Here is a 15,282-nt window from a genome sequence, read left to right on the forward strand (position 1 = left end):
TGTTGCTCTTGCAACTTGAGTGTGTAGTAGCACCATCATTGTGAAGCCTGTAATATTACATTCTCAGTACACTCAATGCATTTGGGTGACCTATATCATCTCATAAGAACTCAAGTATAAATTTCTCCACACTCTATTGGTTTCATCATGATTCAAAGTACGTGTAAATTGTTAGCACTAGGAAGGCGCACAAAAGTGTTGGAAATATAGGAATTCCATACCTTTGAGGTGCATTGCCCAACTTGTATGATGACTTAAATTGTGCATCTATAAAGCACAACTCAAATTGTACACCTTGAAAGCATGACTTAAATTCCATACCCTAAGAGAATAATTTAAATGGTACACTCAAAAGAGCGCAACTAAAAATTACATACCTTTGAGCAACCTTTTATATTGCATAGCTTATGTGTGCACAATTTAAATTACACATCATAAGAGTGCAATCATTTCCCATGGGATGCCAACTTATTCTTTTGTATTATTATCCAAGCGTGTTGTCCCTAGTAAAAAATCTTTATTCTCTTATGCAAACTTTTTGGAAGAAAAATATCTTCTTAAACAAAACCATAATTTCCTATAATTTCTTAGAGACTTTTGTCTATCCCACCATCAATGTATCAATTATGGTGTAGGTAGGAAATCGAGCAGCTTTCTAAGTTTTATATAAAGGAAGTAATTTTAATACTGTTTGCATGTGCTCAAACAAGAACACACACAATAGTGCAATATGAAAACTCTGAAGAATGGTAAAAACCAAAACACTGAGCCTAAATGAGACAATGAAGAGAGCTAAAAATGAACAATCAAGCCAATTTATTGAAGTAAAGGTGACTAAACCAGTCACTATAGTAGCCATAATACTAGAACAACCCAACAGAGCATTTAGTAGAATGAACATTCAAACAAAAAAAGAATCACGTTAAGGTTAATAGCGTTGACCACGTCTTCAATTATTATTGCTTAATCTTTAGGATAATAACATCATATAATGAGCATTTGAAGCTAACAATGGGTGATATTGAACTTTGTCGGTCAATCTCACCCTTAGTGAAGAATTCAATTAAGTAATAGTCAGAGGTTGAACAGGATAAACAAAAATACCCCCAAGGAACTCAAAATCTCAAGACTATACAATTTTTCAAGAGCCCCTGATAAATATAACTTCTTTACCTAATTTTTGCATCATTTTTGTTTTCTTTACCTTTTTCTTTTAACAATCAAATCAAGTAAAATAAGCTTAGTTTTAAATATTTTAATTCAAGCTCACATCTGGAATTAATCTACTTAAATGACTTATTAAAAATCATCATCTAAGTAATGAAGTACCATAGTGAACTTAGAGGAACCAAAAAGAAATGAGTTTTCCTAAAAGTTTCTCTTTAATCTAGTCTCACACACCATGCACTATAGTGTTAGGGTACTCATACTTCTCAGGAGAAGAACTGGTGGCAACTTGAGAAATAGAACAAACTCATTGTAGATAAAGTGTTATGATAAGATTTGCTATCACCAACATCCTATAGGAGGACGCAATGAAGAGCAACTAAAGGAATCCATTTATTACTTGAAGCTTGGTGGTAATTCCCCAAGGGTGCTTTATCACCTAGTGCCTTATACCAACTGGTCTGGGAGTCATATATTGAAATCCATTACATAAGCAACAAGAAGGTGACAAAGTCTACATTCTTTGATGAATGAACTTTTAATTTTTCAAAAAACAAAAAGGGCGAGTGGAGGAAGGGAAGTGAAAGTATATTAAGGAAAACAATTTGTCTCAAACTTATGCCCTAGGAACTTGCTATTCCTAAGACTAAGGGGTGTTAGTTTGAAAAATCAAAAGATAGAGGAAGGGAGAAACAATAGTAAAAACTACTAAACTTAAGGAACCTTTTGTATGCGAAGATCTAGTCACACCTAAGTAAGGGCTGATTTGAAAATTTTCTTTTAATGTATTTATTTTGTTTCATTTGAGCTCTCTTACTTTTTGCGTTTTCTAACTCAAACTCAACACTTTAATGGCTCTAAATATCTCACTTTAATGTGTGAGGTACTCAGAATTAACCTAATGCATTGTTTGACAATACCTTAAACAACTATATTTGATGAATTTTGTGAGCATTTTGTAGGCTTTAAGGTATTTTTGGTATAACATAGCCTTTTTGGGAACTTGCATGGACAAAAATGTGTAAGTATAGAGCAAACACAAATACCTCACCTCTTAGGTGCACAAGACTTAATAACATGCCTCTTTTTTAGTGTAAATCCATAGTACACCTCCCATGTACACCCTAAAGACCAAGTTGTGCACCCACTCAAACACCTTAATTTGCACCTCTCTTAAGTGCTCTAAGCCTAGCAGTTGCATACCTTTTCACTTGAGTCGGTAGGATGGCCAGAGGTGCAACTACTCAAGATCTAAAATGTGCAATCTTTTTTCAATAATAGAATGCACTCTTAGGGGTATTCTAACCTTACATACCATTCATATCTCCACAAGAGTTGTGTACTTAATCATTCTTCTAATTATTAGTGTACTCACAAAAGTAGCACAGTCATGCATGCATCAAAGTCTTCAATTGTAGTACCAAAACCTACGTAATGTCGACAACACAAAAAATGAGGTGTAGCTACCAACCCCAAGCTAATACATTAAGAATCATGATCAATTGACTACATTGACATAGGACTAAATTTTGGTGTTGGAGTAGTTGGAACAAGGGGAAATTTTTTTGCCCATAAAACTAGGATTGTAAATAAGTAGAAATAGATAATAGAGAATTATATATTTTTTCTTCCTCATACAAATAAGACTAACTTGATGCAGTTTTAGTTTTCAATTTTCATTTGTAATCTTTTCTTTTCTTTATAAAATTTCCCTTATTTCCAATTTAATGAATTTTCTAGTTTTTTCAATTGATCTTACTTTTCAATTTTTTAGTTTTAGCTTATAGATTTATATTTCTATTGATTTCCTTAATTTTTAACATGCTTAGATAACTTTTAACACTTTAAGAGGTGAGAGGAGTTGAGGTCTTCGATATCTTAGTTCAACTCTCTATTGGTTTAGTTGTGCATAGCTACAAAGAATTTGATCTTTGTTAGTAGTTACAATGACTAAAAGGAGTAACCATGGGGATAAAAGTCTATGTTGCATCGGTTGTGACGATCACAAGTCAAGCAACCTTGGGAGCATGCTTAAGCATTGTTTAAATGATTCTTTTAACTAAGCATAAGCCTACTAACATGAAATAAAAAAATAAAAAAATAAAAACTATCTAAATCATCTAGTTGCATGGATCCAAAAGAGGGCAATTAGAGAGGAAACTTATTCAGGTGGTTCTTGTTTATTTCAAGAAGCAATCTTTTTGGGTAAAAACCCTTAGCCTAATGTTAAAGCCAATATCATAGGTTCAGAGCCTTAGTGGTGAGTTGTACTTGAGAGTAAAAATCCTAACAAACCTCTAATCCTAGGGTTACTTTTTTTTTTTTTGCCTTTTAAACTCTTTCTCCCTTTCTTTCTTTCTTCTTCCTCTCTCTCTCTTATTTATAAAATCATTTTTTTGATTTCAAAAAATGGTGAAATACAAAATAGAACTAGCCTAGCAAATTCGATATATGTTATGCCCATGTGTTGCATTCAAATTGTAATCTCTTGTTAAATTCATGATAAAGTTTACTAGTATTATGAAAAGGTTTAGGGGAGTTATAGATAGTGAAATGATCGATTCAAATGACTTTGGCATTATGAGTGTATGGAGCCTCCATTGTAAAGGGCTTAGCAATTGGGATACACTACTATGCTCTCCCGATAGGGTTTGAAATCAACCTATCAATGTAGTTAGAGTATTTGACAACTAATAAGGAATTGGAATACAAGGTCCTACTAGCTAGCTTACCTTTGGCAAAAGAGGTGGGGGTTTTCTGCATACAATTATATAACTATTTGTAACTTATTATCGAAAAGATCACAAGACATGATGAGGCTTGGAAACCTCAATTATGACCTTGCTAAAATATTATTTAAGCCACTATATGTGACCTATAGAGGTTCCACCTTAGCCTTATCCCTAAAGAAGCTAACCAACAAGTATATACCCTAGCCACACAAGTACTAGCTCACCTACGGGAACCTCAAGTATACGTTACATAACCAATAGTGGAAACATCCCACTTTATTGTTGAGGTTCATTATTGGATCTTCAATAACATGCTTCTAAAAAATCCCTATCCTTTAGTACCTCCTCGAGAGGAAGCAATTATAAAGGGGAAAATGAAGCACAGGGGCTCTAAAAAAAAGTTGTAAGGTCGTATACTATCATGAATTGTGCCAGCTCCTATGATGGACCCTACCTATGTTGCATAGATGAGGAAGATGCTCGATATAATGAAATTATCTACAATGACCTATTATTCATTTCTTTGGGATACCATGGGTCATAGTATCAAACAATGGATTCCAATTAACCACCCAAAACTTCTAAGATTTATATAAGGAAATGAGAATTGAGAATTGTTACCATATTTTGTGGTACCCTTAAGGCATCCAACCAGCAAAGGCCAATAATAAGGTAATAGTGCATGAACTTAAGCAAAAAGTTGGAAAAATCTAAGCGAATGTGAGTGAAGCAACTTTTCACTATACTTTGATCTTACAAAACCACTCAAAGAACGTCTACCCGAGAAGCACCTTACTTTCTCACATATAGGATAGAGGTGATCATTTTAACTATGATTAGAATGCCAACCTTGTGTACCTAAATGAGTAGCAAAGAAGTGCTTGTTGCTAGAAAACAAGATTTTGATCTAGTTGAAGAAAGAAAGCAAGTGACACCCATAAAGATGATTATCTACTAGAGCAAGATAACCAAAATCATAATGGAATAAAAACAAGACCCTTGCATGAAAAAGATTGAGTTTTGAGAAGGACTTTCCATGAAAGCTAAGAAGATGAAAAATTATCCTCCCTGTGGAAAGGACGATTCCTAATTAAAAGAATGGGGACACAATGCATATTAGTGGGATGTTCTTGAAGGAAAGTTTATACCATGACCATGGAACATGTGCCACCTAATAAAAACCAAAATTTATTATCTTTAAATAAAGAGAAACCTTTGGAAGAAAAATCATCTAACCCCTAGTGGGCATATTTCCTTTTAACAAGCATATTACTCTAATGGGTGCCTTACCTTTCAACGAGAATCTCTTCCTTAATGGGTATCTTGCCTTTTAATAGTCATTTTATCCTCAATGGGAATTTTGCCCTTAACAGTTGTCTTATTCCCTAGTAGACATCCTATCTTTTAATAAGAACCTTGTCTCTAGTAGGGTTTCTACCTTTTAATAGGCATCTAAACTAAATAGGCACCTAAACCTAATGGGCACCCTTCCTTTTAGCATAACAAAGTAACAACATCAAAGATAAAAATAGCAAAATGTAAAGCATAAAAAGGTCATAAAGGCCATCTAATGTAATAGAGGCACAAAAGCCATAAACAAACCATGACACAATGGCAAACAAGTGTTTAAGGGTGTGCAGGCCAAACTCCAAATAAACAACGTATTAATTACTCCTCCGATCTAATGCAGAGGACTTCAGAATCTCCCATAACTTGTAATAAAATTAGAGTTATCTTCGAGGATCCTTTTAAAGCAGGTTAGACACTATTCTTGGCCTAGATGGCTTGATTAAAGGCTCCAAAATTGGGTTGGTGTCTTTTGAGGCATTTTCCTTTAACATTTGGATTATCTCTTTAAGATGGACTTCATGCCTAGCAATATCCTCCCCTGATGGAGCAAACTTGATGTGCAAAATTTGTGAACACTTGAACACTTAAACTACATGGGCCTTGAAATAAATAATGCATTCGACCTTTAGGTTTTCCATCTCCATAAACTTTTCCAATAAAATTTGAATACAAATTTTTTTACTATTGACAAATGTTGTGCTCCCACTACTAACCTCCTTTAGCTTTCCCTTTAGGACCCACACTTCCTCTTGCTTCAATCAAAGCTCTTCTATGACCTTCCTATATATATGTTGCTCACTCATAGTGTGGTCCTTAAGTGCTTGTGATGTAACCCATAATACGAAGAGACCCACCATCAGGATGTTCACTCAATCAAATTGCACCCCTAGCTCCCTACCACTTAGTTCCTTTAAACTTGCTAGCACCAACTTAATATGGTTCATGTTTCACCTCTTGAACAAGCAACCAAATAGAGGGCAAAGACGCACACTACGACCAAATAAAGGGTAGCCAAAAGGGGGGAAAAAGAAAAGCTACTCACAACATTTGAGTCAAGAAAGAGGGAAAGCATGGAAAAAATCTCATAGATCAACATACCAACCAACCAAAGAGTAGCTTATGGAGCATTAAAGAAAGATAATTAACCCACAAAGCCCCTAAGCTTCTGTCTTCTCAAAGGAAGATTCCTGTATGCAAAATGGTGGATAAGAGCCTAACTAATAGTTTTGTCCTATTATTATGATTCCACTATAATCAATTTGCTAGAAATAGGAAGGTAGGAGAGGGTCCTTTAAAGAATGGGGGACATATCAAAATAGGAGAAAAAACAATTAGGGGAACATGAAAAGGAATAGATGAGATCTATAATTGAAACCTCCATGGATTTAATAGAGTTAAGTAGATCGGAGGACTTAAAAAATAAAAGCGATTTTCTAGATTCCTGATAAGAGAGCATGAGGGACCGATACATGAGAAAGGCACGTTTGGCTACCTACAACTCACCTATACTTTTGTTTGAACAATTTTATGAAATGAAAAAAGATATCTAACATAGGAGGTGAGAAAGCATGAGCCCATAAGCATGATCAAACAAGGCTGTAAGTAGGTTTTGTTAGGATGGAATCATAGAGTGGGTGCTCTAAGATCCTAGAGCAACTAGATCTAAGAACAACAGAAGCATATACATTTCAAATATTTAGATATAGGTGTTAAAAGGCATACCTTTACATCTAGATGTTCCTAGATCATACTCTAGTTATTACAGGGATCTAAAAAAACTTGGTGCTTCTACCGATGACTTTGTCTTTAATCCTTGGAACAAGTGTAAAGTGACTACACACCTTGAGAAAGAGAGTACTTAATGTTTTCTCTAGAAGAGCAATGAATGAATAGATGGATAGATAGATTGATAACTTGACCTCAAACCCTCATCAATCTAACCTTAAACCCTAAGAGAGTTTATATAACTTCTTTTGTAAGCTAATGTGACTTAGGCCCACCATAGGCTAAGGTCACTTAACCTAGTCAACTAGGTACTAATGAATTAAATAGTTCTAATGAGCTTCAATTAATTAAGTGGCTTAATAAAAAAAACTTAAAATACACTACAAGAAAATGTACTTTTCGTGACAAAAATTTAGTGGTGAATTCTACTTTTGTCGCTAAAAGTAACATTTACCGATGAAATTTTAGATGTTGTCAATAATGCCAATTTTCTACAAACTTTTCCTAACAAATTTGAAATTTTTGTCATTGAAAGATGTGACAGGAAAATTTGGCGTTTTGTTTTTGGCGCAAACACTTTTGTGACGAAAATAAACTATTTCCCTACGAAAATATTTATCACTAATTATAATTTTTGGTGATGAAAATAATTTCCTCACTAAAAGTTACAACTTTTTATCTATTTTTGCTTACAAAATGGTTTCGTCGATAATTATATTATTTCCTAACAAATTGAGTAATTTTTTCATCAAATCATGTTATTAAATTGTGATATTAATAAAGAATATTAATAAATAAGTAGATGATTTATACTATGAAATAATATAATATATATTTGTTGACACTTAATATTTATACTATAATATTTTATTTATATAAATAATAATAAAAATTAAGGATCCATAAAATTAAATACTAGAATGTAGATTTATTTAAATTTAAATGTTCTATTATGTAATAATAGTATTGTTATGAAATAAAAAAATGTAAATTATTTAAGCAATTAATATTTATAGTGTAACATGTTATTTATATATATATATATATATATATATATATAAATAATAACAATAGATAATCCAAGATATGTAAGATTACATCCTATGATATAAATTTATTTAAATTTCAATATTATTATATGGTGCTACACATACATAAATATTACTAAATGATTTTTATTATATTAGGTAAAAGTTATCCATACAAGTCCAATGTAGTATTAAATTTATGTTAGCTATGAATAAGTTATAGTCCTCTAATTTGTTCTCATTCAAAATCATACCTTATCCACTCAAGAAGTAAATTTCTACTAACATTTAGTTACCTAGTTTAAATTAATAGATTTTTTTTAATTATTACTTAGTTTTTAAATAATTGGTTAGAATTAAATTTCTCAAATAAATTGTCTAGTGTCTATAAAAACATTCTACCTACATAAAATTCCAAATATTATTTATGTGTATGAAGATATCATATATTATTAATAAATAAATAAGTATAAGTTAAATATTATATGATATAATATATTGCAAGTACTATATGCCTAGCTCTATTTTCATATTTACAAAATAAAAAATGTACAATATATATAGCACATGTGAAATTCTATATAAATATAAAGTTTTTTAAAAAGTTTTCAATCACATCTTTATTAATAATTGGTTATTTTATTTTTTATTGATCAATTTTATATTTATTTTTTTAAATTATTAATTACTAATTTATCAAAATTGATTAGTTATTAAGAATAAAGTCTTAAATTATACCGCAAATAACTTGTAAAGGAGTTTTTATACTTGTATGCATTTTTAATCAAATATTTAAAACAAATATAGTTATAAAAATAATTAAAATATATCATAAATTATTATATGATTTATATTTATAGTGTTTCATTATGTTTGATATTTTTGTTTGGAATAGATGAGAAAGGGAAAGAAAAAAAATGATGTAGAATCCTAATTTCATTTTGATCATTATTTTATTAATGTCAATATGAGTATTACACTTTGGCATTCTCCTAACATTGTCTTCCAATTGTACTTTTATTTTATATTTCAAATTTATCACTTTAATCCATAAGTCTGGAATTGAATTTATTCTAGCTATTAATAAACTATAGTCCTCTAATTTGTTCTCATTCAACATTAGGTTTGTTTAGAGGTGACAAAATTTGATATGACTTGTCAATATGACTTGAATTTAACACCCTTTCATGATTTAGGGTTGAGTATAATTGAGTTCAAGTCAAATTCATGTCGACTTGCATACCTTATTTAATAAATAAATAGTGTTGGCCTTATGGGGGGGCTAACAACCACCCTAATGGACTATGGAGAGTAAGCTTAAATAATATAAGATCTCCATTCTAATCACCAATTAGTTTTCAGAACAAATGGGGGTCTTGTCATAAGATACTCCGTGGTTAAGCATGTTGCAGCAAAAGAAATCTTAGGATGGGTGACCCACTAGGAAGTATAGAGCACCTCGATCAATAAGTGGTATCAGAGCCTGGTCACATGATTGATGGGTGAGCTAGCACTGTGGGTGAATGGTGAAGGCCTGGGGTGTGGCCAAGTTAAACAAAGACGGTAGGCTATCACCGACTTTTGGGACAAATTTGATTTTTTTCGTGACAAAAATTCTTAGTTTTGTCGATGAAATATTTCGTTGGAAAACACTTCTAGTAACAAAATTTTATTTCAAGGAAAACTTTAGGCGACAAAATAAGATTTTTGTCATGGAACTTTTAGTGACGGATCTAGGGCGATGAACAAGGCACGAAAGAATTTTCATTGGGGAATGTTTTTGTAGGCAAAATTTAGACTTTCAATGACAAAATATTTTATCGTTGAAAGTCAATTTTCTTGTAGTGATAAATAGTCATAAGTTTTTGTGCAACTTTTATTTTTACCAAAATGCCCTTATGCACACATATGATTAATTAAACCCAATTTCCTCAAATCTTTATGTCAATAAAAATTATGAACTTGAGCAGGGATCACTAGAACCCATAGGAAAATATAAGCCCCCTGATAATCCAATTCTAAAGTTGACTCAGCATTCCACTAAAGAAAATCAACTACATTCCAATGTCCTATGATATTATATTGAGATAAAATTGATTAAATCTAATTTAATTAATTTCTTAAGCTTGTGACCTACTGTCCGCTGCAGATGGGTTCCTTATGAGCTAATGTCCATAATCTAAAGAGTTAATAACTATCAACCTTAGAAAATTACCTCTATAGGATTACTTATACAATCCTTGAGTCTCACATCCTCCTATTTTGTGATTAATTGACATACACTAGTTCATAAAGAACATATCTTCAATCCCACTTAAGCAATTGTTGTGGCAACAAATTTCATAATCACAAGTTATTAGGATCACCTAATAGGAGACACCATATTAATCTCATGAGATATCATAATGCCTTTGTTGAAAATGTTTAGTGTCACTTGCTTTAATTAATAGTGACCCAATCTATAGGGAATTTGTGACCACCTTAGAGTCTTATCCACATGTTGAACCCTTTAAAGACCTTAACACTACCTTAATATTCTCTTATGATTGAAAGTCTATGTAACATAGTAACTTCTTAAAGTCATAACTACTTGGTAGACAATGTCATGATTCATTGTAAGTCTTGTCCAATTTGTATACACACTAGTGAACTCATCAAGGGAAACCTAACTCAATAACCAAGATAAGTCATCCCTCAAATTAGGAAATAGTGCACTAAAACTTTAAATGGATTGCCTAAGTCCCCAAACTTACTCTGAGTAACTCATTAACCTATAAGGAACCCATGACATGAATCTTTTATGCACTCTTAACATACCTAAGTCATGTACAATGCAAATGATGTAAGTTTGAATGGTCTTATAAGTAATAATGCAATCAAGGATAGAAAATTAGAAATTGAAATCATAATATAAATATATTGAAGAAACCTCATTTTGTTAGATCATATCATGCTTTTAAAGGCTCTATCTTAACAGTTTTGACACGCTAGATGAAGACATTTTTAAGACACACTCTTCTTTCTCTAAGTAGCTATGAAACTCGAAAAAGTTATAGATAATCAAAGGAAGATTGTTTTGTTTAAAAATTCCTTCTAGAGTAAAATTTGAGGAGATATTGTGTGGTGGAATGATCTCCTAACAATAAAGTAAAAGAGGGTAGGTAAATTGAAAGGAGAAAAAAAAAGAAGAATCAAAGAAAGAAAGTAATCATGCAATTTAGGCCTTAAAAGCCACAAGGGACTCGAAAATGGATATCCTTGTGCTCTAAACCTTCCTAATCACTAAAGACCATTAGTAAACCCTTTTTTCCTAAGCCTTGTTGGAGTCAAGGAGTTTCAACACTAAATCTCTATCATTAAAGTTTGGCATAAAATCATCATTTTTACCCTTGTGCAACTTTATTGAACAAGGAAAGAGTACCTTTCCTAAATTGACATATTGTCCCTCTAACATGTTGAGGATAATAGTACAAACCAAGAATGTGACGATGGTAAGGTTAACTCTAATGAGAAAAACCCTAGAAAAATCATAAAGCTAACAAATAGTGGAAGAAAAGAGAAATGAATGTTAGCCTGGATGTGGGCAATCAAGACATCATCTCCTTTTGAGAACTCATAAAGTTAGTCTAAGAAAAACAACCCACTCAACATAAGAATAGGCCCCTTAGCATAACTCTATCAGGTCTAAAAATCCTTGGAGCACTTGACTAAGAAGTCCTTGTTCTTTGCCATAAAAATTGAAACCCATACTTGCTCAAAAAACCCAAGAAGAGGAAAATAGGTGTAAGAATAAGCCTCAAAGTACTATTTAGTGAAGAACCACAAAGAGGCATGAAGAGGGCGAGACTTAACTACCCATTAATGCGTAACACTCTAAGAATCTCAAAATGCTCCTTGCATAACAAATTATCATAATGATGTATGGCATTTTTAAATCTTCCTCATCCCTTACGAACTGTTGTCAAAGAAAAATGAGGGAAAAATATAGGGGTGCTTGGTAGAAGAAGGCCACGTGTTAGCAAGAGAATAGGTAACCAAAACCCTAGGTATGATTATGCTTATATCTGAACCCCTTGCACAAGTGCTAAATGATTGATCACTCGCCAACAAGCATGAATGAACAATAAATGCTAACTTAGACCATACTCATGTGACCTTAACAAAGTCTATGCCTTGATATACGGAAACTCCAACTACTCCCTCAAAGGCCTTGTATAAAAGTGACCACAACCTCTATGCCAAGTAAGTATTCTAAAATCCAAGAAATTAGCCTTTTGGATTGACACTCATTCATCTATTAGTTCCCTCATTCTTTCTACGAACGACAAAAAAATCATGATAAATCGACAATATGTTAACAAAATATCGAATTTTGATTGGCACTAAAGCAACACATAGTGGAGAAATTTCAATCAACCAATTTTTTTTTAATCATTTTTCGGGGTATTTATGGGTTTTTTTACCAATTTTTTTAGTCTAGTCAACATGTGGCTGGCTCGGTCAAACTGCCTACTCAGTCAAAATCAATCAAACTTCAAAAGTGAACATGGTTTGATGTAGGGGGGGTTTCGAACCTAGACAAAAGGTTCTACACCTACACCACATGACCATTGGGCATTACCCTTTAATCAATATCATTCACTAATATATATATATATATATATGTATGTACGTATGTATGTATGTATGCATGTATGCATATATGTATGCTGAGAAATAAAACTGTCATTGCAGGTAGATGGTGGAAATCCTTGTTAATATTTTCAATCTCATCTTCATCCCAACTAAAGACCAATCTTGAAAATTGATGTCCATCTGCCTTTCTTATTTCTCATGTGCCAAACTTATTCTTAATTATGCTCTTATTCCATGGGCTTTGTGGTGTATCAGAGTCTTACTATCCATTTATAACACAAAATGACCTATTATATAACATAAAATCAAATAAATAATAACATGCAATTGTGTGCCTTATATTTAATTTTTATTCAACAAAATTAGGGATATTCATATATTTTGGTAGAATTCATTAAGCTTATATTTGGTTGGGATGAATTTTGATAGAAATTAAGAAATAGAAATAAAATATATATATATATATATATATATATATATGCAAAAATATAATTTTTTTCCCTACTGTTTATTTTACTATGAAAAAATTAAATGATATAAAATTAAATATACCTAAGAAATGCATTTTTATTCCCAAATTGTTTCCAACTTTTCTGAGGAAAGTGGAGAAAAAATTTTAGAATTCCTCCTGCCTTTTTCTGTAATATTTTTCTTACATTTTCATGTCATCCAAAGCCATGAAAATTAATTATTCTTTTCTCTATAAACAAAAGCAAGGGAGATGCAGCGAAAAACACAAAGAAAATTAAAAGAGTCAAGCGAGTAAAGAAACTAACAGTGATATATTATGAGTTCCCATAACTCGAAGCGATTTCCACTTCGGAAAGCCCAAGGCCTTTTAGCCAATACCGTCAAAGGGGTTTTAACATCATCAGAATCTTTATCATCATAAGAATCTTTAGCATCACCGAAATTGCATGTGGCAAGGTCAGGAAAACGTTTAACCAGATACAGTGCTACATCTGCATATTACAAAATTGTACATGGGAACCCGACGGTAATTCATATCAAGAAAATAGATAGGGGATGGTAAATATAGCTCACCATGAAACCCCACCATTAGTGCTCTGTGCAGAAGTATGACTCCAGGCTTGTCTGCGAAAGGACTTGGATCTACATCATCTCTGGTGACGCTTAATAAATATAAAGTCAGCTCTTTATGACCATACCTAAGAGCGCTGTGAAGAGGCACTAAATTGCCTTGGTTGCAGGTATTGAGCAAGCTTGGGCTTTTGTTCACTAACAACTTGACTGCTTTTATATTGTCAGCCCTTACAGCGTTGAAAAGGGCAGTGGCGCCATCAGAATCCTTCAGAGCCAGTTTATCTATTGGCATAAAGTCAACCAACTGCTCCACGAAACCCATTCTGGCCTCTCCTAACTCAACTGCTATGTGAAGCATTGTTGAATTATCTATTCCGATCGGGGCGTCCAATAATTGTGGCTCACGCCCCAATAATTCTGAAGCACTTTCCCAGTCACCATTGACCACAGCTTTGTACAGTTCCGAGTAATAGATTATATCTGCATCATAGAATTCTGCAGTCACAAAACCAAAAGATGTATAGGTCAGCCTAGATTTCCCTGATATGTATATTTCTTCAACGTTCACAACATCCTAATACTAAAATTACTTTTTTAAAAATAAATCATTTAAGTTATGTTTGGTTCTTAGAAAATTTGACAAAAATTACAAGGAAAAGAAAGTAAATTGAAAAAAATAGCTAGAAGGTGAGAAAAAGTGAAATAAAATATATCTAAAATCAATAAATTAATTATTTTTATATGTTACTCATTTCACTTATTTTAACTATTCAATATAAAAATTAAATAATTTAAAATTTCATAAATTTATAACTAATTTTAATTATATTTGATTTTCTTAAATATTTTTTTCGATATAACCAAATATGGGAAAATCATTTTGCTTGATATATTGCCTTTGCTAATTATTTTCTTGGACTTCTTTGTTTACCTCTAATCAACATCTTTATATCTTTCAATAATAGTTTGAACCTCCAATAAACTACACGAATTAAAATTTAATTTAGTTTCATTTGTTTTTTTAACAGCAGGTTGTAAAACAGTTCTACTTGTAAACTAATTATGCCCAAAAGTTGCATAAGGACTTGGGCATGAACATGGTTTTTAGAATCTTACCGGAGCTGCTAGTTCTTTGCAAAGATGAAGGGGAAGAGACTGAAGCATTGTTTGGGCTGTCATCATTACCGAGATGGTAATGAAGAGGAAGCCATTGCAGTACACTCCTCATCATCCTCAGCAATGTCGATGTTACTGTTTTTAGGACGTAGTGAAGAAGAAGAAGTCATCACAACAAATTCCGAACATGAAACTTTGGTTTATTCGACTCTTTCATTATAGACGGATAAATTTCCAAATTTAAGACATAGACAAAATTAAAAAAAAAAAAAAACTTTACTTGATATATGAATACCAAAATAATAATATTGTGTGTAACAAAAAGGAGAATGAATCCTGGTTGAATGAATAGTGCATGCAGAATCTTCAACTGCATTGACCCAAAAGATCAAACCGATAGAAAAAAAAAATGAATATATTAGAATTCAACTAGGTCAACCACATTCCATCCAAGTCAAATACCAGCCCACAATCGCAGCAAACAA

General features: G+C 32.3%; 1 protein-coding gene across 1 annotated transcript; it reads right to left on the reverse strand.

The window, feature by feature from the left end:
* Nucleotides 1-13,203: 13,203 nt before the first annotated feature.
* Nucleotides 13,204-14,863, reverse strand: LOC132253341 (uncharacterized). The gene is made up of 3 exons (XM_059735124.1): nt 14,798-14,863; nt 13,682-14,255; nt 13,204-13,599 (listed from the first exon to the last, which is right to left on the reverse strand). Exons 1-3 carry the CDS (start codon nt 14,861-14,863, stop codon nt 13,409-13,411), a joined length of 831 nt encoding a protein of 276 aa, XP_059591107.1. The 3' UTR covers nt 13,204-13,408.
* Nucleotides 14,864-15,282: the final 419 nt, after the last annotated feature.

This window comes from Vitis vinifera, chromosome 19, assembly GCF_030704535.1.
Source record: "Vitis vinifera cultivar Pinot Noir 40024 chromosome 19, ASM3070453v1".
NCBI classification, from domain to species: Eukaryota; Viridiplantae; Streptophyta; class Magnoliopsida; order Vitales; family Vitaceae; genus Vitis; species Vitis vinifera.